Source organism: Lissotriton vulgaris, chromosome 2_1, assembly GCF_964263255.1.
Source record: "Lissotriton vulgaris chromosome 2_1, aLisVul1.2, whole genome shotgun sequence".
Classification (NCBI taxonomy): domain Eukaryota; kingdom Metazoa; phylum Chordata; class Amphibia; order Caudata; family Salamandridae; genus Lissotriton; species Lissotriton vulgaris.
The window spans coordinates 1,534,859,638-1,534,884,157 of NC_141687.1; the positions used below are offsets into that span (position 1 = coordinate 1,534,859,638).

Sequence of the window (24,520 nt, forward strand, 5' to 3'; positions counted from 1 at the left end):
ACATACCGTCACTATGCATCACACCTCCTCCCACTACAGCTGGGGCATGGTAACTGAGACAGTGGAAACAGCCCGGCAGCATCCCCCAACCCAAAGCTTCATCAGACTTGGACCAGGCCATTCAGAACTTCTCTGCATGGTTCACCAAATGCGCTGAAAGAGTAGCCTGATAAAATCAGCAAAAAACCCACAAAACCTCAAAACAAGCCGGCTGGTACGCCGCAGTGCTCAAACCACCAAGCCCAACTGCTACTGACTCGAAAAACATTGGCGCACCACAAGTAACCTCTCTGACTGAGTCACTCCCAAGCAGTCCTCAGCAAATACCCCCTGTGCATCAAGAAAGCCAAGAAAGCAGCTATCACCACCTGCTTCGACACAGCAGCCAACCACACAAAAGAACTCTTCAAAATAGTCATGAAATTCTCAAACCCTGCAGCCACAGAGAACACAATCTACCCCTCCCCCTCCTAGGAACTCTTCAAAACCATCTTGGACTGCTTTTAAAGAAAGATTGCGACCATCTACAACAACTTCGCCCCAAACACACTGCTATCAACCTCAACATCCTCGACCAACCAGCGCACACAATACGAATGATCACCACCTCGTCTCCGCTCCCTACCCTGACCACCACAGCCATCTTGTCTTCCATCTATCCCGGGGCAACCACTGACCCCTGCCCCTACCATCTCTTTAACCTCTGAACCACCCCAATCAGCACAGAACTCACCTGCATCACCAACACCTCATCACCCAGCAGCCGTCCTGGACAGATAGAAACACGCGCAAGTCAGACTCCTCCTAAAGAAACCGTCCATAAACCGCAGCAAACTCAAATGTTATCAACCAATCTCCTTGGTCCCCTATCCTGCCACAGTACTTGAGAAAGCCATCAACCAACAGCTCACCAAATACCTGGAACACAACTAACTATTTGAAGACTCCCAATCAGGATTCCGTGCCAACCACATCAGTGAGACTGCTCTGATTGCTGCTACAGACAACATCTTAAACCTCCTCAACCATTTAGAGACTGCCGCTCTGATCCTCATCAACCTCTCTACTGCCTTTAACACTGTAACCCACCGCACCTTCATCAGTAGACTCTGCAACATCAGGTTACAGCAAAATGCTCTCTAGTGGATTGCCTCCTTCCTCACAGGATGCACACAGAGCATCAGGCTGCCTACTTTCACCTCTGCCTGACTACTCTCACAAAGAGTTTGACACTGGTCTCTTGTGACCCCAGACAATCTGGGACCAGGACAGAGAAGAAGGGCGTGCCTAATATCTTAGGGGGTGGAAACCTCTGGGAGCATCCTCCACTTTAAAGTGGGCACCAGGTATAAATGTTTGACCTCAGACCCCAACTCTTTAGAACACTTCTGGATCTGTTGGCTCTGCCAGGAAGAATTACTGCGGTGCTGCTGAAAGAATGGCCACTCTGTTGGACTGCTACTCTGAAGGAGTGCTGAGTTGCTGCCCTGTTACCTGGGTGAGAGGGACTGTAGCTGCACCTCCGAACTGGTCCTGAGGGACTCCAAAGGCTAGTTGATTTGACCTCCAGATCAGAAGCCTCCTGGACATAAAAGGCTTCCAAAATCCTTGAACACAGCACCTGGACTTTGCTGTCAGTGAGCCCTGCCCTCACAATTGGTGCCATCCTAGTTTTGGACCCTTGTAAGAAGGATGAAAGTTGCTCTGCCAGCCCATCTGTGGATTAGACAGAACCTGCGTATCTTCCACAGAATCAGTACATGACCTCTGCTGTTCGATGCATCGCACTCAAATCTAATGTATTGCTTTTCATTGTGTTGATTTTCCTAACGGCAATGACATTGCATCACATTTAAGCATGGGCGAATTTTGCGAATTCGCAATTTGCGAATTTGCGATCCGCAAAATCCACGAATTTGCGGATTCGTGGATTTTGCAGATCGTGTGGGTAAAACCAGGCGGGAAAACGGTGCACATCGCTAGTGTGAGGGGCAGGGCCAAACGGGCGAGGCTTATATGCGAGTTCACATGCCTCTTGTGTGCATATAAGGACAGGCACGGATCAGAGAAGCTCGTGGTCACAGGAACTGCACAGGGATTGAGCTCGTGAAAGTCAACAATGCAAAGGCCTCCATCAAGCATCATAGCTATTTTTCGACAATAGATATTGGGAGAACGCACAACTGCCCTGCCTCGACAAAACTCACATTTTTGGGGGGGCTGATTAACTTTGCCATCACACCAAAGAGCGCCGGGGTCCCTCGAGTGAGCTGTCCATCAAGTGGGGAAAGGGCGCGAAGACGGTGCACACACCACTAGTGTGTGGGGAGGGGCCAAACGGACGAGGCTTTTATGCGAGTTCACATGCCTCTTGTGTGTATAAAAGGACAGGCACGGATCAGAGAAGCCCTCTGGTCACAGGAACTCCACAGGGATTGAGCTTGTGAAAGTCAATAATGCAAAGGCCTCCATCAAGCATCATAGCTATTTTTCGACGATAGATATGGGGAGAACGCACACCTGCCCAGCCTCGACAAAACTCACATTTTTGGGGGGGCTGATTAACTTTGCCATCACATCGAAGAGCACCGGGATCCCTCGAGTGAGCTGTCCTTCATAGTGGGTAAGGGGATGGAAAACGGTGCACACCGCTAGTGTGAGGGGCAGGGCCAAACCGGCGAGCCGTTTATGCGAGTTCACATGCCTCTTGTGTGCATAAAAGGACAGGCACGGATAAGAGAAGCTCGTGGTCACAGGAACTGCTCAGGGATTGAGCTCGTGAAAGTCAATAATGCAAAGGCCCCCATCAAGCATCATAGCTAATTTTCGACGATAGATATGGGGAGAACGCACACCTGCCCAACCTCGACAAATTGAAAACTCACATTTTTGGGCTGTAACTATTATAGCTTCATCAGGAAGCACTAATAGATCAAATAAAGCAGGTGCTCGAGCACCTGCTTTATTTTATCTATTAGTGCTTCCTGTTGAAGCTAACTTAGTAACTATTTTAGGATGGCGCTGGCAGCTTGCCTGCGCCATCCTAAAATAGTTCCAAGTTTAACAGGCTTGAACTTTTGCCCCCCAAATCCGCCGCTCGCGGATTTCGCGGATTTTCAGTAAATTTGCGGGAGTTCGCGAATCGCGGATTTACCGAAAATCCACGAAATCCGCGAGCGGAACGGATTTTGCGCTCACCCTTAATCACATTTTGTAACTCCCTAGAACCACCGCTGTGTGATGCATCTCCTCATCTGGACCTAGCATCACCTCAGCTGTGTGACACCTCCTCAACACTGGACTCTGCATGTCTTCGCAACCAGGATTTGTTCAGTGGTCCTAGGTAGGTCCCTATAGCCGTCCCACACTCCATTGCAGATGGCCTGAACTTGTGACCAGATAACCACAGTTGGTGCTTAGTGTTTTTTGGCGCTATGTTTACATACAATTTTGAAATTGCATAGCTCCTTTTCTACTGGTTAGAGTTTTATTGTTTTGGTCTTGATTTATTTTGCAATATACTCTATTTTACTGAATTGCCATAGGATATTTCATGTCTAGTGTTTTCACTTTATTAATGTTTGAAGTACTGCATAAATACTTTACCCTTTGCCTCTAAGTTAAGCCTGACTGTTCTGTAACAGATCAACAAAAGGGTTGAGCAAAGGATAATTTGGAATATTCTATACATATCTTTACTGAAAAAGTAGAGGTTAAGGGACTTTATAGTTAGGTGAAAATGTATTTTAAAACATGCAGTTTTTTTGGGGGGGGGCTTGACCAAGATGGCTGCTCAGTAGGACGTGAAACTTCGTCCCTCCGGCTCAGCTGTTTCTCAGCGTTGTATTTGCCCCATCCACCGATCTCCTTATAGCCGACAACTGACTGCAGTTAGCTTGCCCTCCCTCTGATGCAGGTGGGGAGGATCCTGCCGGCCACCCCGGTGGTCCTGATGGGATTTCTGATCGGGCATAGCTGTAGTCGATAAGCGGGTGGTGGCAGACTAGGCTGCGCTCCTAGTAAGCCCCATGGATAGCTCTGCGGCGGCGCTGCTTCGATGCGCCTTGGAGCTAACGACAGGAACAATCTCCTCCTGGAGTGCCTGCTGCAGGTCACGAAGGCTAAGCTGTCTGCACAACGTGAGGGCGCAGTAGAAGCCCGAAGGGAGGTCTCTTGGACACCCGATATTTTGCCTATGAAACCGCCCTGGCCAGACCCACGTGTTGGCGACTACTGTGCCTGGTGCCTCGAGAATCACTGCACAGGACCTGTGAACACACCTGGCCTAGCGGCCTGCCCTGCCTGGAGTGAGGATTGTAGCCCACCATGATAAAGGAGCCCTGTCACTGCCAGGGGACATAGTTGGGTCTATATGTGAGAGACTGTCAAGCCTGGGGCCCGGGATCCGCACCTAAGGTACCCAAGCGAGTAACTAACTGCACTATCAGACCACTCAGCCGGGCGCTAGGACTTGTGCCCGTCGCCACTGTGAACTGTGCCAGCCAGCTGGATACCCAGTGAGTGCTGCCTGCTCGCTGATAGCGACCCTGCCTGACCTTGCCTGACACCTGCTCGGCATTGCAGCAGTTGCTCCCGAGGCCTGGCAGGAGCCCAGCAGCACATCCCTCCCTTCCGCCCGGGCTCCGCTGCCGATCTGGGTCATAGGCTGAGGAGCGGCTTCCGCTTCTATTGCAGGACTATCTTCTAGCATCCCATTTGGCTACCGAAGAAAGCTGCCCCAGTCGTTCCGGCTGGCATACAGACAAGTCCAGCCTAGCCCAAGCATTGGCGCCTTACGAAGCTGCGGCCGTCAGGTGTACCCCATGTGGGCAATATGACAAGGGCCGAAGACAGAGGGTACATGACTGCCTCCTGAGTGGCGAGTGTTTCTACCTGGGGCTGGGCAATGTTCAGCCAGTACACCCCTACACGAGTGAGCACCCATCGATACCTTCACTCAATCCCCCACCAGGCTGCAGACAGGGGCTGCCATAGGCCTCTTCACACGCCGCTTTGCAAGGTGAGAGCGAGGATGTTGGTGGCCCAGGGGGTAGCTCGGACAGTGCTGGGCCCAGTCGAGGTGGAGAGGTGAGCTTGGGCGCAACTTCACAGCATTACACAGCCGCAACAAGGCAGAGTGTCAGACTATTAGCAACTGTAGGAGGGCTCCTACCACAACATCGGAGCTGGTGTGCATCCGAGTACAGTGCGCTCATGGAGCTATAGTCCTGTGGACCTTCCGTAGCTGCTGAAACAGTCCGGCAGCTCCGACGCAGCACAAGCGTCACCACGAGCTCAGGGGCATTTGAAATTGCTGGAGGGAGTAGATGGAACGTCCACGAAAGCCTTTATGATGGAACTGTTCGCCTCGATTAAAGAGGACATCTTCGACTTGGAGGGCCAACTTACAGCAGATCTTAAAGAAGTACGGCGAGATGTAGATGAAGTAGGCGAAAGGGTGGCCGTCCTTGAAGAGCATGAGCTGACTCGGGAGGAAGATCTTCACCAACTACAGCAGGAAGCCCTGCGGCTGTGGTGTCAAAACCTGGATCTACAGGCACAAGCAGAAGATCTGGAAACCCGCTCACGGAGGAATAATATCCGCATCCGTGCTGTGCCCTGGAAGGCGGAGTGTGATAATCTGCAATCCTATGTCCTGGCCCTCTTCCGACAACTGCTGGGAGACGACAGCCAGCAAGAAGGTCAGATGGACCGGGTTCATCGTGTGGGTCTACCTAGAGGAGAGAAAGCTCCCCCGCCCAATATACTCGTGTGTGTGCATGACTACCAGCTCAAAGAGCAGATTCTATGCAAAGCCTGAGCAGCCCAACCAATACAGTTCCAAGCGCATTCTCTGGTCCTCTTCCAGGACCCTACATCTCCACCCTTGCCAAAAGGAGAGAATTTTGTGTGGTCACCTCCTATCTTCGTGACAATGGAATCCCATACTCATGGAGCCACCCCTTTTACATCATCTTTAAACACCAGGGGAAATTGCGTCACATTCACTCACTACAGGAGGCGCTTGACTTGCTAGGGTTATACAATGCTGCAGATTCAGGAATGGAGAGTCCGCCCCAAAGTCCGGGCTGCACAACGACCCCCTAGATGGCAGACTGTGGGGAAGGTGTTGGCCTCTTTGAAGCCAGACTCGGAGGAGATGGTGAAAGAACGCAAGGTTGTGCTCTCCTCTCTCTCTCAGCTCCAGGACCATTTGTGTTCTCCTTGAGCACTCCAGTATAGAGCACAGGGGATGGATGTCACGGAGCAACTTTTGGTTCTCCAGGTACTCTGCTCTGCGGGCTTCCCCTAGGGCCATGTTCCCTTTAGGCCTTGCCTTTCAGACGGACTTATGTCTATTGTCCTTTCCTGGGGTTGAGTTCTTGTGGGTTGTTTTCTTTTATGTATTTGTTGGGTTTATTTTAGGGGTTTCCTGTTCCAGGCTCTGCACATCAATCCTCCACTCACAGACCCACGTTCCCTCTGACTCACCCATTGCTCTTCACGCCCTAGCCCTTTATATGCTAACTCCCACCCGTTATGGCTAGAAACCTAAAAATCATGAGCCTCAGTGTGAGGGGCCTAAACCACCCTACAAAAGGCACAGCGATTCTCTCCCTACTAGAACAGTCTGAAGGAGATATCTGTCTTCTTCAAGAGACTCATCTGCTTGCCAAGGATACTACCTGTACGCACGCATGGCGCTTCCCCGTCAGTATTGGTCCTCTGATTCAACTAAGAAGATTGGGGTAGCCATCCTACCAGGGGCTAATTTTGAGGGTAAGGTACTGTCTACTTTTTCCAAGGGTATGGTCCTGGCTCTGTGGATTCAATGGGGGTCTACTATTCACACAGAAATTTACATTTATGCCCCCAAGTCTCAGAGGGTCTGGCCTCCCCGGACGATGCTTTAGTGGTGGATGGGGTCCTAAACTTGGTCATGGATAACGACTGGGACAACTTGGGCAGCAATACACTCAGGTAGGAGGCCTCTCTCCAGAGGGCAAGCACTGGCTGACCGATAACGGCCTTCATGATGGCTGGCGCCTTCAGCATGCAGACTTGTGTGATTACACATACTATTCTGCAGCCCACAAATCCTATGCTCGCGTAAGTATTTTTTTGAACTCTCACACGCTTCTCCCCACGGTCACCGATGCCGCAATAGCTACACGCTCTCTATCGAATCACGTGCATATCTCCATTTCTCTTAGACCTGAAGGGGTTGGACGTATACCTGCTGGATGGTGGCTGCATGTAGGCCACTTGCACTCTCCTAACATTGTAGAAGTTGTGCGTGCCAAGCTCTTAGACTATCTCCAACATAACAACACTGATGAGATATCCTTGGCTACTGTTTGGGAAACTCTCAAAGGGGTGATCCGCTGGGAATTTCTTGCCACCTCTTCTGCTGACAATTGGAGATGCAGGGAAGTGGCAATACATAAACGCATGGGGGCTCCGAGGGTATGATGGTCATTGGAGAAGAAGCGGCTGCTTCTTAAATGCTTGGACTTGGATAAGGCGGAATTTGCGTTGCTTCGCCTCCTATACAAATTCTACCTGGGCAGTGACAAGTGTGGGAAGATGTTAGCGTGGAAACTGCATGTCAGGGTGTGGCAGGGACTACATGCAAAGCGAACGCAAAACATAGTGACTATTACTGGTCTGTTTAGCAAAAAATCCTACAGTTCAAACAACATAGTGAGGGTCGAAGGTTAACCTGTGTAGATATGGAGGGGGTGCCGCTCGCTCTGAGGATTTCCACTTTGTGAACTTTGCCCGTCGCTACAGGAGTAGCCTTCCAGTGTTCCTGCCCTTTCTGTCTCCGGCGTGAGGAGGTGACCACCAGCGAGGCCGCAGAGGAGGTGAGAGGCGCGGCCCCGGGACTGCGAGGACCAGCATTCAACACCAACAGCTGTGTCCTCTTCCCGCGTGAGCCGCGCCCCCTCCCAGTGCCACGCCCCCTCTCACCTAACAGGAACTTAAGTAAGTCCACTTACGTGCATCGCGGGACGCGCGCGGGTCGCAGCCCGGGGCGAAGACTGGGCAAAGAGCGGGCCGTTTGAGGCCGTTAGAGGCTGGTAGAGACTGGACTGGGCCACATCATTTTGTCCTACCGCTCTCTAACATTGGTACCTTTTTGCTGATTATTCTGACCAAGCACCATGTCAACTCGTGAGTACAGAGACAGAGCGGCTAAGACCAAATTGAAAAACGGCACTTTAGATGACTTTATTACCAGGACCCACACAGCTATTGATTAGGAGATCGCCAAAATGCAGCATAGAGTGTCTAATGAACTAGACGCAGCAAGGAGACTGTCACAAGAGCTAGCTGCAGCCAAAAAATCCTCCCTAGGGCCCATTGCTTGGGTTAAAACACCTGATCGCCCATTAGGACCTGCCCCTACCCTGATTATCACACATGCAGATATTCATCAGCCACAAACAGCTATTACACCTACATCCCAGGGGGGGTCTTTATTAATACCCTTCAATTCTTCAAAATCCTCACTGGGTGAAACCTCTGGGCAGGAGAAGGAGGCTGAGGAGGGTCCGTTGGTAAAGACGCAAATCCGTAAATCTATGCCATCAAGGGGAGGGAATCCTGTTACCCCACAAAAAGGACCACATAACAAAAGGAAGCGTAAAAATACTTCGGCATACACAAGGAAAAAAGCCAAGATAGCGAAGGCCCAGCTATTCACCAAGGCATCATTCCAGGCACCCCTAGATCCCCTCCCAACGACTACTACACACTCCCCTGAATTGAGACCAGAAGCCATCTACTTACAACCGGTAGTTACACACGAAAATGATAATCTTATAATAGAAAGTGAAACTACTGGGGTTCCACTTTGCACCATAAAAGGGAAGGATGTTGAGTTTTTAACAATTGTGTGGGAAACACTCAAAAAACTGCTTACCCCCCTTGAAGTGAGACTTTCACATATTGAAACCCAGCTCCTGGAAACAGAAAAAAGCATCCTGAATTTAGCAACCATCAGTATGCAGAACAAAAAACCAACTTGTCCGCAGGAAACTGCTACCACTACAGCATTACCTGATGCTATAATTCCAGTTGCTGCTATCCCGTTGGCTGTTCCGAAGGTCAAGCCCTCGGGAACTAGTAATGCCATCTCACTTCCTGCTGTTATAACACCCGCAGCTGTCACCACCACTGTTATCCCAAAGGCCAAACCGATCCCAAAACCTCGGCACAAGGCCAACACACACATCTCTACTAATAGGGCAATGATGGTCACCAACCAATCGGTGGTTGATAACTCACCACCAACTCCATCAGTTACGGCAGGCCAACTTGCACCACCCATGATAGATCAGTCTAACCCGAGGCACACTGGTTATAACCATAACTATCCTATAACCCAGAGAGTTAATACCAACTATACTCGCCACAGGGGCTATGTTGACCTTCCACCTGAGGTAAGACCCTATGTAGTAGTGCTGACAGGGGTCACTGAATTGACTTACAACCAGCAGGAAGACTTTGCCTCATTAAAGAACAAAGTAATCCACTGGCTCAATGTCAATAGGCCAATACCCAACCACCTAAGGAGTAAAATCCTTATGGTGCGCAGGGTTCCATGGGAAGGCACCACACACAAGTCCATCAGTGGCGACTGTGTGATCGTCTCTTTTGAGGATCCTAACACTGCACACGCCATACACTCCTGGAACTACAACAGTACACATTCACCAATAGCATCCAGACCCCTCACTTATTTTTACCCACCTCCTTCTTATTCGAACTTGGGAGGGAACTGGAGACGGATCCCGGAGAGGAAGGGTGGCTGGGGAGGGTTACCCAACCACTGGTCGGACACACATGGTGGTTGGAACGGGGCACCGACTTTCAACAGATACGGGTGTCTTGAGGAAGTGGACTGACGCCCACATAAGCCCACTATCGCAGCCTCAGCACCCGCCTTAATAAGTCGCCTGATCCATCCTATGGGACGACCCGCTCCCATCACATTAAAACTACATTCGGGCCGACTGGTCTCTCCCCCACCACAAAATCAGTTGGAGGATTATAACCATACTGAAGGGGTAGGTAGGCACAACGTCACAGCATTCAAGCCCATTAAAACTAAAACCTATAAATCAGAGTCGAGTGACAAGGACAGCCCTTCTATTTAGGCCTGTCCAAAATTAAAGCTAGTCCCATCAGACATATCCCCCCTACCCATCAAGACGAAGCTACCCCACATGAGTGTTCTCTGCCATTAGCTACCATTGACACATCGGAGGCTCCAGGAGTAATTTCCATACTCTCCTGGAATGTCGCCGGGTTAGCTAATAAAGTAGATTCAGTCGAATGGGGGGAACTTATTGAAGGGTACGATATATGCCTACTTCAAGAGACGTGGGCCAGGGAAAAACACCCCCGTCCGGGTTACGCCACCTTTGAGATTCAGGCAAAATGGGATGGAAAGGGCCGACCATCAGGGGGCCTTCTGATCTGGGTTGGTTCCCACCTGGGGTGCAGGGCTACACACTTGGAAACCAATTCATTGGATTTCCAGTGTGTATCCCTGGAATGGCCATATGGAGGAAAAGTAACACTGATCAACATATACTCAAGACCGGTGGGGGTAGCAGCCACCTCGGGAACAGTCGAGGATCTAGCTCTGTTCCTTGACTCGATCACTCTCTGTTCCCCAATAATCGTAGGTGGTGATTTTAACCACCAGTATGAACCTCTCCCGGACGACCTGGCAGGTATATCCAGTGAAGAGGATGAACTCTGGAACATCCCCACTTTGACCGGCCCATTGGTAAAGGCCTGGACTCCACTCGCCACTCAAATAACGTCCCTCACGCTCAGTCACTCGCTGAGGGCCTGCAATGGCCGAACAAAAGGGGATATCCCGCCAAAATATACTTTTAACAGACCTGGCCATGAGTCACGCATTGACTATATCATGGTCTCAGTAAGGGATTGGGACAAAATGAAGGATTTTGGAGTAATTTCCAGATCCGACAGTGACCATAATCCACTCTCACTAAGATTCGAGGTACAGGGGTCACACACAGCCGCGGTAGATGAAAATCCTGCACATCAAGTGGATCTAGCACTATCCAGCAATAGACGCAGAATTAAATGGGCAAAATTGCTGGAAAATCCGATTAACATCGAAAGACTGTACGCGCTAGTTGTCCCCGCCCTAGAAAAGGTTGAGAGCTGCACGCATCAACCAGCCAATGATTTAGAATCCCCTCCCCCAGGAAACTTCGAGGTATTTAATCCCTCCCCTTGTAAGTTTGCACAACTGAATGAGCTCGGTACTATTCACTCGGAGTTATGCACCAACCTCGCAGAAGTGTTGAACCCGGTGGCCAGGCTAAAAAAGCCCAAGCAGAAAAGAGTCACCTGGTTCAACGCTTCCTGTAGGAGAGCGAAAGCCGCATTATTGGAATCACTCAAAGCACGAGATACTCCAAGTGAAATCAAGGAAAAACGATTAGCTTATAAATCAGTCCTCCGTGCTGCCAAAGTAGATTGGGATGAGGGAAACTGGACCAAAATGTCAGCTGCTCTTGCATCTCGAGATGCCCGGACTTTTTGGCAAATCGTTAAGCATGGCTCAGCTGAACCACTTGTAGCAGTAGAGGCCAACATAGCACCCTTCGTCTGGGAGGAACATTTTAAAAATTTATACAAAACACATAATAGTGACCCTTCGATGACCCCACCCGAAGATGCACTGCACTCACCCACTGAAAGCGTAGCCCCCATGGACGGTTTCAGTGTGGAGGAGGTCACCATGGCAATCATGGCCCTGGCTGCTGGAAAGGCGCCGGGCCTTGATAGGCTGCCAGGCGACCTCTACAAACATGAACCCAAGATCTGGGCTCCGTATCTCAGGGTGTTGTTCAACTCAATCCTGAATGGCATGCCAAAACCCCCGACATGGCCGGGGGCAGGGATAGTCCCAATCTTTAAGAAGGGATCACCTCTGCTACCGGCTAACTACAGGCCAATAAGCCTGATTGACGTGTCACAAAAACTCTTTGCCAAGTTGCTGCTGAACCGCCTGCTGGAGTGGATAAGGGATTGTAATATCCTGAGTCCCTTCCAAGCAGGGTTCAGGGAGAAGGTCTCAACCATAGACCAGGTCTTTCGGCTTGTCCTCATTTATTGGAAAACGGTGCAGCTAGAGGGTGGCAGCCTCTACACTGTATTCGTGGACCTGAGGGCGGCGTTTGACCTGGTCCCCCGGAACAAGCTGTGGGAGGTGCTGGCCAAATTGGGCGTCCCTGGGGGTTTGTTGAAAATGATAGTTCGCCTTCACAGCGCCAATTTTGCTCAGGTGAGATGTGGCAGGATGGGGGCACTGTCTAAGAGGTTCCCCGTTGGCCGGGGGGTAAGACAGGGTTGTGTGCTCGCACCAACCCTGTTTTGCCTCTATGTCAACGGGGTTATCTCTCATCTGGATGGGGTCAACAACTCTGACGCTCCAAAATTAACTGCTGAAAGGGTGCCGGCCATTGTGTTTGCCGATGACACCCTGCTGCTATCAAAGTCCGCAACGGGAATCCAGCGTGTCCTCGATGGCTTTGCGGACTTCTGTGAGGGCCATGGTTTAGAAATTAACACTCTAAAGACTAAATTCATGGTCTTCAATCCCCCACCGAAATTCCACTCCAGCCCCAGAATTGGACAAAACAGGCTTGAGAGGGTGAAAACCTTTGAATATATGGGTGTTATGTTAAACAACAAACTATCCTGGAACACGCACCAGGAGAAAGCTCTCCTCAAACTGATCCAATATTCGGGGGGCATCATGAACCTTCTGGCGAACAATAAATCTTCAATTAGGCCCATTGGTCCTCCGATGCAGATTTACAAAACACAGGCAAGGGGGGCTGCCATGTATGGGTCTGAACTTTGGCGTCACGTAGGTACATCAGACCTCCTGAAAGAGGAGAATAAATTCATCCGAAGGCTTGTAGGACTCCCTTCTAGTACCCCCCTAGTCCCCCTCAGGTTGGACCTGGGGCTGCATCCGCTAGATGAAGAATTGGCTTTCCGCCCGCTGGCTTACTGGCGTAGACTGTGGGCAACCCCAGAACTGGCTAGCTATAGACAGGGACTACAGGAGGTGCTTGCTATGCCGGATGCTGGAAAAATGAAATGGCTCAAATTCATTAAACTAGAACTGGAGGGTTTGGGACTTTCTAAGATGTGGTCTGATCCTCTGGCTACCTGCCAACTCATTCCCAAAAAGGAATTAGCCAAGGCATACCACGACTGGAAATTACTGGCACTTCTTCCCCAATTAAAACCTGGTTCACTGACAGATTCCTTTACATCTTTCAAGGACACATATAACTTTGAATCAACCTTAGACAAAGTGCATCCTCCCTTGCTCAGGAAAATCTACCTGCAGTGGAGACATGGGTCCCTCCCTATCCGATCACTCACAAGTAAATGGAGCAAAGACACAACCAGTATCTGTCCAGCATGTAGAACCTCCGACGAATCTGAACTCCACATTTTCTTTTTTTGTCCCGCTTACCGAGAGATTCGCAAACAATGGATAGTCCCTCTATGCAGAAATATGGGATTTGCGAAGTGTTTGGCTGCTCTGAGAGTCCTGAAAACCAATCTGACTGATTACATTGTGTTTGCGGTGGCCAAATACTTGGGTGCTATCTGGAGTCTCAGAAGGAAATGCCTTAGGGCCGGCAACTGACCCTATTGTATCAAAGACATGGCAGTGTAACATGGGACTGTGCTAGTGTCTGATTTTATACTGTATATTTTTTATATAACAACAGTTTTTAAAATGTATGTTTTAAACGTCTTTTATGGTAAAAATGTTACCGAAATAAAGATTTTTTGAATTGAATTGAATTGATATGGAAATGAATCTCATCAGCCCACCGTAAGGCAGAACCTCATCATCTGGGATTGTGTAGTACTGGTGTATGATAGGCGTCTCACCCAGTGTGTCATGAAACTATGCATGGGCGAATTTTGCGAATCTGACGTTCGCGAATTTTGCGAATTTGCGAACTCGCAATCCGCAAAATCCGCGAATTCTCACGAATTTGCGGATTTTTTTATGTGTTCGCAAGGATTTCTGCCAGTTCGCAAGGATTTCTGCCACTTCGCGAGGGTTTTGTACCAGTTCGCAATTGCGAACTTACATGTCGGCTCGCAACGGTCGCGATTATGTTGTTTCTACGTCTGGTTCATCATCACAGGTTCCCAGCACCCTCTGTTTCACCCCTGCCACCCTCTGTTTCACCCATGCCACCCTCTGGTACATCAATGCCACCCTCTGATTCATCATCACTGTAGATTATGGGGGAAAAAGCAAGCACACCTGCCTGCTTCAACTGACATGAATTAATTTGGGGTTGATTTATTATTGTGTCACTGTTTTAAAATTCCAGTCTGGCACCTGCTTCCTTATCTGTAATTTGCTTTCTGTTGCAGTGCAATTTTTTTTTCCAGGACCTTTGTGGCCTACTTGTAGCGATTCTATGATCCGGCTGTGAGGGTCAGAGCAGGGTCATACAATTGTTGCAACTAGCAACTGAACTCTGGAGGGGCCCTTGTCAGGAAGCACTACAGGGAATGGTTACTAATGATGAGTTTGAACTTTTGAACCTGCTGAATGCTTTCACTTTGCAAAACTCGTTTTTCTGCAGAACAGCATTACAGCAACTGTAATGCCCCAAACAAGCTTATATGAGAAAGTTGATTTCTAATCCAAAAGTTATCCAAAGAAAATCAAAAGGCCTCAAATCCAAAAAAGTGCAGGCAAATGTCAACCTGAGGAGTTATTCTGATAAAAATCATCATTTTCAGAAGGTCTATGCTGCTTGCTAGTAGATTTCGAGTGCGAGATTGTTGCTGCCCGCCGCACCTACATGTTCGCAATTGCGAACTTACACCGCACGCCGCAAAATTGTATCACCAAGAAAAAAAAATCCGCTGCGTGCGAATTTGCGGATTTTGCGGGAAATTCGCGAATCTTGCGGATTGCGAATTTACCGAAAATCCGCAAAATCCGCGAGCGGAACGGATTTTACGCCCATGCTTACATGAAACGTCCTAATGAACACCTCCCTTGATGGAATTGGCCATGAGATGATTTCTTGGTGGTGCTGAAAAAACTATATGCAGTGTGATATAAGTGTAGAAAAGTGAAGTTTAAATTGACTTGTATGATACCAAAATGTGAGTTTAATACAGGGATATCATAGCGTCAAAACTAAAAACAGCGTGTGGGTAATTTGACAATATAACTACCTATAGGTGACAGAGGAAGGTCGACATCTTTCAGCCGGTCGTAGTCAAAACGCAACGACAGGCTTTCTTCAGGACCAGAAATATTTTTTTACACTACTGCATTGGTGAATCTAAATAAAGATAAATATCAAAATAAAGATTGGTAATACGATACAGCCTACCATAAATTTTCAATGTGTAGGTTGAGTACTCCAATAGTGGATTCTTTCCTGAAAGAGAGATAACACAGTACACAATGCAACTCAACTTAAGACCACTACGTGTTGACTGTATGAAAAAAATGCTTTTGAATTTGTCCCAAAAGGGATTCTAATACAATAATGCTGCAAAAACGTTTTTTTGTTGTTCACTTACCCAAATATTCTTGGGAGTGGACCTCACCTCTCCTGGCGACTGCTCAGGTGAAGAGGCCCGCTCTGTAGGTAGATAAAAATGACAGCGGCCTATAAAAGTGCCTCTCTGTTCACTTTCTACCGGTTCTAGAAAGACTAGAACCTTCAGTAAACCTTGTTACTTAAAATCCCACACCCAGGTGACAAAACAGAAAAGGTCTCTCACTTTGAATGATGCATCCATAAAAAACCTTTGTAATTGAAAAAAAGGGGGGAACATACGTGTCTCACTATGATTCCCGTCTAGATCTAATATTGCCGGAAAACAGACTCCAAACCTTTAGATGAAGTACAAGCACAATATCAGCCACTGGCTCCCCGTGCTTTCTTTCCACCAAACTGTGGAAAAGACCATAACAGAGCTCATTGGATGCAGTCCAAACAATGTCGGAAATGCACCAGCAAATACCGCTGTACTGTAAGTGGTGCAGTCTCAAACACGACCCATAGCCAGAGGGCCGACAGAAGCACTTTCAAAACAGAGGGGGGGTGTCAGAGGACTCCAAAGTCCCGCGTTGGTCATGACAAGAATCCAAACATAAACATAAAAGGAATGATCAAAGACACTAGCTCGCAGGCATACCTTAACCCTTACCTATCCGTCGGTACCTCAGACTCGCTTCTGAGCCGAGGGGGAGGTACCGACTCGGGCAGGGTGTCTGCTTATATATGATTCGTTATTGGCGGCCTGCTGACCGGCTTAAAGACAATTGGTTGATGTTACTAACAAGCGAATAGCCGACCGCAGAGGAAACTCTCCAAGTAGCGTCCGCTGCTAGCTTCGGGCATGCGCAGAAAAGGGCACGCTCATCTGTGCATACCCCAAATGAAAATCTACGTAAAGTCGTCTTAGGCGCATACGCCAGATTGAAACGTAAGCAGAACTATTGTGCGCGTGCGTACTGGAGAGGCCGGTGGTGCTTTATTTCTCTTTACCAGCTCTGTGAGGTTTGCTTAGCTGCTATGAGCATAAACAACACTAAATCTTGTCCAATAATGATCACTGGACTCCACTAGGATATATGTTATTGCGCATGAGGACAGAGGTGGTTATGCCCAAATCCAAAAGGTAGAAGACGCACTTTACAAACAAAGTTTCGCATTGCAGTCGAAAAGGGTGCCCCTGATTTGTTGGAACAAAGCCAGAGCCTTTGTTCAAAACCTGGCTATTCGGTCTCTGTGATGGTACGAGAGCTAAGTGATCCTGCCCTCTGTATTAGGTCCTGCTTGTTGTTGTTGTAATGGCAGGGACTATCCCCTCTCTGAAACGGCTCAATAGCGAGGAAATTCACCTGGACTCCCAGATTGTAGAGGAATTCTGCTGCTTCTACCAATCTTTCTATAGCATGGATTCACATGATCCCCCAAACGCAAAGGAATACCTGAGTCTAGCAACTTTCCTCGCCTCCCTGCAATACAGGAGGAACAGTTGGAAGACCCCATCCAGGTGGAAGAGGTGATCTCAGTCATCTCCCAACTGAAGCTTGACAAATTGCCGGGCCCTGACGGCTTTCCTGCCCAGTTTTGTAAATAATTCTGCTACAAATTAGATCCCCTCCTCACCCACCTTTTCAAAGCCTTTGTAGACAGTGGGGCAGTGACGGAATCTATGTCTGAAGTGGCAATTTCTGTAATTCTTAAACCCAATAAAGACCGGAAGCACTCTAGTTCCTACGGCCTCAATCTCGCTGCTTAATGTCAACCCAAAGCTTTTCACGGCATACTAGAATCTCGGTTGAACCACCTAATAGCGGGTCTAAACGACCGGGACCTGGCAAGATTCATTCCCACGGGTCAAGGAGGTGACAACACCAAGCGCCTTCTTCACCTCATAGATAGCGTCCACCGCTCCCAAACGGGTGCTGTACTCTTCGCAGTTGATGCCGAAAAGGCGTTTGATAGAGTATGCTGGAAATAGCTCTTTAACATCTTGCGGGGCTTTGGGTTTGGCCCCCTTTTCAACCAATCGGTGCAGTGCATCTACTGTGCCCCCGGGCATTTGTTAGAGTCAATGGGGTGTCGTCATCCTCTTTTGAGATCGCCCTGGGCACAAGACAAGGGTTTTCACTCTCGCCATTTTTATTTGCACTTTATATGGAACCCCTTGCACAGAAAATTCGCGACCATCCAGGCATCCATGGTCTCAGGTTTGGAGGCGATATCCACAAGATAAACCTCTACATGGATGATGTCATCCTCTTCCTCGCACAGCCTCTCACCTCTCTCCCTAGACTGGTCAAGGAACTCGAGTCATTTGGATGGCTCTCTGGCTTCAAGGTCAACCTTGGCAAGTCCCAGGTCCACAATATGTCCCTGCCGCATGCTCAGGCGGAAGCCCTCTGGCTGCCCCTCCCTCTGCATTGGTCTAGCGATCCTGTGCCCTATCTGGGCATCCTCCAGACCCCCTCGATCCCTCGTACACTAGAACTAAACAACTCGTCCTTGGTGATTCAGATAAGGAGGGAGCTAGATGGGTGGATTAAACATAATTTATCTTGGTTTGGACGCATTGCTGCAGTCAAAATGACGATTGTACTACGAATACTCTACCTCTTCCAGACCCTCCCGCTGGTGCCACCACATAAAGTAAGATATTTTTTACAATTCCTAACTATAACAACTCTTTAACCTTTCAATTTTACAGTGAGTTTCTATTTTTTTTATCGCTAGTAGAATGTCCATCGCTGTGCACCCAACCACCTGTGGCTGCCCAACCCCCAGCCATACAAGACCTTTGGCAATGAGTGGTGTGGGGTTGGGTGCACACAGCTATGTCATGAAACAATAGACTTTTAGTGGTTTTGTCAAAGGTCAAAACAACAAAGGATAAAAAACAGGAGGCTACTTGGCTTTATCAAGGGATCAGCACATCAACATATTTAAAGTAGACCTATTGGTATTGTGAAAAGGTCAGCACTAATTACAATCAAATAAAGGTGCATTTCATAAAATCATACATTGCAATGTTTATTATTAGTGATTATCAGAACATGTTTTCAAAAGAGTGTTTTTTAAATACCAACATTAAACATGTTTCCATTCTATTTATCATCAAATCAAAACAGAGAGAGAGGACTAGATAAGCTAGTCTGGATCCCCTAGGTTATATGTAGATTATCAAGGAGGACTAGCTAAGTTGTGAAAAGAGACCCACAGTGAACCGGAGCTGGTATACTTGCTGAGTGTGTCACCAACACTGCACACTCAGCAAGTATACCAGCTCCTCAGTAATCTGGAGTCGAAGCACACCCGGGACACATTCGGTGTCACTGTGGTGGGCCCAATGATGAAGCATGCCACCAACTAGGTTGGTGGGTGAGGGCTTCATGACCAAACCAAATGGTTTGCCAACATACGTACCCATTGAGTCTCTTTTCACAACTTAGCTAGTCCTCCTTGATAATCTCCATTCTATTTATAACATTTTTCAGGCCATAAATTAGTCAGAGATCCAACCAGAAGAATTCTCTGCACTCTACAGCTCCAGTTTGGAGTGTTCTAAAGAAATATGGTAAGCATTTTGTGATCATGGATTTCTTTCGTCACTTCATTTTTGCTTTCATAACCATAAAAGTTTATAAATACCAGATAGATTATATAAACATCATGTTTACATTAAGATAAAGGGCCAATTCCATTGTAGTTTAAATTTAAAACAATGCAACATATCATATACATTAGTTCAAAAGTCATTCCCACGGATTTAACCACCATTTAAGGTGCATATGCATAGTTATTTGGTAAAGGCTCGTACAAGGATGAAGCTTCCATTAAGATTAGGCCTGGGGGCTGAACTTCGCTTCGTTCACGGAGTTTGATGAGTTTTCTGCACTCCGCACTCCGCAGAGCTTGCGGAGAGCAGAAAACTATGCTTCATGATGTGCAACGGAGTTTTAACCCCCCCTCGCGGTCGCGGACGGTAATTTTGCAATTGAAAAAGCTACGTTTGGAAGCGGGAGCTGCCGCTCGGGTAGAATTTCTACCCGCGCTGCATGAATACCAGCACAAACTGCAGTCCGCACTGCACTCTGCCACTCGCGGAACATCAAAGATTTTTGGTAAATTTGTGGAGTTTTGAGTTGCAAAACTCAGCGAACTACGCCCAGGCCTAATTAAGATATCACTTTTATCTTATGTGTTCTGAGTCGCCATGCCCATGAAAGGAATCTAGACATGCTAAACACAACTACCTCTATTGTATCACATTGGAAAATTCTAGAGGCTTCCCAAAAATGGCCAACAGCTTGCACCGGGGAATAATCCATTTCTTACCGGGCATAATATATGCCAGACAGAATGAGGTAAAGTGATCAAAATGGCAGATAGGAGATACAGGGTTGGCTATGTCCCAAGTGGAAGTAAAAGAATTTAAGGGTAAAATGCCCAGCCTGAATTTTATATACGGGGTTGTAGCTTGATCTGATTGCACTGTATCAAAAAAAGGCTCAAAAGAAGGTCTACATTTGTGGCAAAAAAAGTTCTTAGTTAAGCTCCCAATTTTTCTTTTGCCCCATTGGTGTGGCAGGAGGATACCTTCCAAGTAAGTTTGTTTTAATGTTGCTTTAATATTCTTTGGCATATTGTCAGGGTATAATCATACATTTTCCATCTTAAGTGAGTCACACATGGATGTTACCTTTTTTTATCCAGGGAGTACGAAATTCCTTATCTAGCTTAATAATTTCTACTAAACTTTCCCTGTATATTCCTAATTCGGTAGTATTACAGATGCAGAGCCAATACTTTAAGGGTTTTAAAGCGATCATATGGTCAACCCATTTTAAACCTAGATCAAAATGAAGGGGTGAGTGGAGTGCTTGTAGGGAGATCAATTAGGGCCCTAATACATTTGTTTTCCGCAAGATTGGGGGCAGTTGTGTCTGACCAACTCCAAAACTCTGCCCTATAGACTGCCCCGACACTGCTTTGGCCCTGCATACTTGTACTTTCATTGCTGGAGTTACAGCTCCAGTAGAGGTGGCCTGAATTTTTTTCCTTATGGCCATATCTCTTTGTAGTAAAATCGTTTTGCTCTTCCTTACTTGCTGTACCCAAGACATGTTGTCTGATAGTCTTACACCAAAATAATCAAAACACGTTACCTGCTCAAGAGGAGCTCCGTATATCACTATTTTGCCCCCAAAAGATCGATGGGGGTTTAGGACCATGAATTTCTTTTTTGCCTGATTCACCTCAAGGACCCTTGAGTGGCAGAATGATGAAAAGTTATAAATCAGTGACTGTAACCCAGGTGATGTTCGAAATATTAACAACGCATCACCGGCAAACATTAAAATGAGAAAGCTCTGACTTGATGATTTTGGTGCATCGTGCAGGCCATTTGCTAGTCAGTGAACTGCTCCATTTATATATACACTAAAAAGTGTGGGAGGAAGCACACATCCTTTGCCTTACCCTGCGCTTAATACTTATCATATATGCATGGTCTACCCCCCCACGTTGCACCTAACCTGAGCATATGATTCTAGGTGTAAAATTATTAATATTCCTATAAGATTTTCGGTTATGCCATATGCCTCCAGGACAGCTCAAAGATTCTTCCTGGGACCCAGGTCAAAAGCTGCCCTCAAATCAATGAAGGCAACGTAAAGATGATCTTGCTTCAGTGTTATGTACTTCCAGCACAACGCACTGAAGCAGAAGACCGGGTGCAAGGTATTGACTGGCCTAAAGCCTGCCTGGCAGTCCTCTAAGATGTTGTGTTCTATTAGCCAGGCTTGAAGTTTAAATATTATCTTTCTTGGAAAGTCTTTTTGATTTATATCAATTAAACTAATGAGTCTGTAATTGAACACTAAGTTCTTCCTCCCCTTTTAATAAATAGGCACGATAATAGCGCAGTGCCAACATGATGGTATATACTTGCCTCTTAAAATGACATTACTGAGGGCATTTAAATATGGACCCACAATCCTAAGGTGTGATAGATATAAATATCCTTGGTTGACATCTGGTCCCGGGGCCTTCTCCCTTTTTAAAAGGTGCAAGGCAATCTTGCATTAAAGTCACCTACAATGATCTTGGAGTGGGATTCAATTACCCAGGAGTCCTACTATTGCTAAGGAGCTGCTGTGCTCCAGCCACTCCTCCAGAACATTAAAAGACGCTTGGTGGTGCCAGTGCCCCTTTCAGGGGAACCACTACTATCAAAACAATATGACTAAAAAGCCCACGCAGTGCATTAGGAACACTCCTTGTCAGAGCTGTGAGTACTAAATGAGCAGCTCCTTCCACTTACTCATTATTATTTTGTTCTGCATTTTACTTTTCTTTTAATAAGCTGGGGTTGATGGGGAGCCCAAGACCCCTGCTACCCTTGATAGCTACACAGTCAGCACTCATACCAGCATTTTTTTTAAAGGGGGCCTGGTGCCAACCAAGGCACCAATTTCCTACAAGCTGTTAGGAGCCACAGGGGAGCCTCAAGCCCCTGTTATCCCTGCCAGCTCCCCCGCCAGCACCAATAACAGGTGCCGTAATTTCTTTTTTTTAAGTGGGAGCCCTGTTAGCCACTTGAAACACCCACAACAAGCAAATCATTGAGGCGATGGGAGGAGCCTCTGTGGCCGCTGTGACCCCGGCCAGCTCTCCAGCCAGCACCCTGCCATGTGAAAGGCCCTAGCCCACCCCAGGGGGCTCATATTTTAAAAATACAGAAGTATGTGTTTATTTTTATTGGCGCTGTGGATCATCCATGGATCTGTGGTGGCAATAATGTCAATTATGTTTTTGACCCCCCCTCCCCCCAGACCTAAGTGGGCAGGCTAGCCCTATCCTGCACCCCTTATCTGTTTTTTTCATGTTTTAGATAGGGCAGGGGATTGAGTACCCAAGTCTTAAAATAGCTGCCGCCACATTTTTGTTAATGTGGGGTCAGCCAATCAGACCTTATCCAAACTATATCGGTGCTGTGGACACCCCCCTAGACAACTTGAATATATCTTCTTCAAATTTGTAGGGTAAACAGGTGTAAAACTCTGGTGAGAGCCAAGAAGGTTGAAAAGTAGTCATTTTTAATTCAGTAAGAGACCATTGGTGTGGACTTCTGAAGGTTTCCCAAAGAAAATAAATGTTGAACTAAAAAAGGCAATGGTTACTGCAAGTGGGAAAAAAAAGAGAAATGAACGGGTAGCAAGTTTTTCACCTATAAAATTTTTCAATGTCTCGGAGGGTCGTCAATTCCTCCGTCATATAGAGCCATAATACTATGGAAAATCGCAGCAAAAGAACTGGCAAAATGCGACCCTGCCAAGCAGCCAACTAATTAGCAGATTTCTCCCAAATGCATTGTTATATTCGTCATTATTTTTCAAATAATAAGTATCTCCTTATTCTGACATCAACCTCAAGCCTTTTTAGGTTTTTAAAAAAAATGTACATTCTAAAGCACTATGTTTTATGATGGTTGTCCATCCTTTTATGATTTTTTTTTAATGAATCAAATAAAAGTTTATTTGACTATAAGATTTTTCACGGCAAGCTGATCTACACATTTAATATACTACCACATCCATGAATTATTTCCAATTGCAGATATGCATAATGTTTAAAGTGTTTTCAAAATAAAAATTATAATGCCAATCAAATTTAAATGGTGTGTGTGTGGATGTAGTGGATGAAACCTGTGCATTTTTTTGATCCGTCCTCAATAATCGAAGTTAAGTGATAGGGTCCAGAACTGACATGCTTATTACCCGGAAACAAGTACATACTGTCTTATTCCAGCAATGGAACTCCGCCCTCGGTAATAGATCTCATTTGCACGGAAATATGCACGTGAAAGAGTTTATTTGTACATGTAAAATAAGCTTACATGCACAAAGAAATGTATGAATAGGGTTCATTGTACTTATGAATGCTTTACACATAAAATGGATTTAAAATCTTCTAGAAATGAGAAAAATGTACTGCTGGCCTGATGCGAACTGAGATTGTGCCAATAAAAAAGTTTAACGATGTCTCACTGAATAGAGTAAGGATTTTTTGCCATGCCCTTTCTGGCAAGAGTTTTGCAGCTCTGGTCTAAGGTTAACGAAAATATTACACAAATTACGCAATGAAAGCTTAAAACGCCCAAGTGTTCTTTAAACAAAAAACCTCAACACTATTTCTTTCAGCCTGCATGGAGACAAACATTCAGTAGCAGACAAGGAAGACCAGGGCACCACAATTCAAAACAGCGCATACTGAATTCAAATTTAATTCAGATTAACAAAATGGATTCTGGATTTAAGCATATGGATTTTGAGCCAAAGGACTACATGAATACCTATTACAGTGGAACTGCTGGTGCTTTCAGTGGTGACAAATACTTAAAATTCATGCTGGCAAATCTGCATAAGACGTTTTCTTCAGGCAAGTAGCATAATTTTCATGATGATTTTAGTATTGTAGAGCAACAATAACAATGTTTTGAACGGCGAGCTCCATGCAGCATCCCATTAGCATTCATCTGTATAGAGGGTCACTGCTAGGGGTGAATTGTTTAAGCTGCATATGCAACTATAATATGCTTTTTTCCCAGTAATGGGAAGTTTGTTAGGACATAAATTGCCCGCATAATCTTTGTCTGTTCCTAGTTTCTTAAGGCAGTCTGAAAATGTATGTTGAGTTGTGAGGAGTTGTCAAACTAGCCTAGAACCGGGTTACAATGATGTCCTATTTCAGGAATGATAGTTGAGTATGGCACTCGGAGAAGTGTGGTGACAGCATCGTTTGGCTATGAATTACAAGATTTTAATTAGCGAGAGTTACCTGGGGTTAGACCAGGGGGAATTTGCTGTTAGCACTTTTATATACTTTGACTCACCTTC

The 24,520-nt window shown here is 46.8% G+C and overlaps 1 protein-coding gene across 1 annotated transcript in view; it reads left to right on the forward strand.

The window, feature by feature from the left end:
- Window positions 1–23,829: 23,829 nt before the first annotated feature.
- Window positions 23,830–24,520, forward strand: part of LOC147732852 (indolethylamine N-methyltransferase-like) — a 50,307-nt gene continuing 49,616 nt past the window's right edge. The window contains exon 1 of the mRNA XM_086957397.1: window positions 23,830–24,062. Within this exon, the coding sequence (XP_086813523.1) occupies window positions 23,924–24,062 (139 nt within the window). The 5' untranslated portion in view covers window positions 23,830–23,923. The remainder of the gene's footprint in view (window positions 24,063–24,520) is intronic.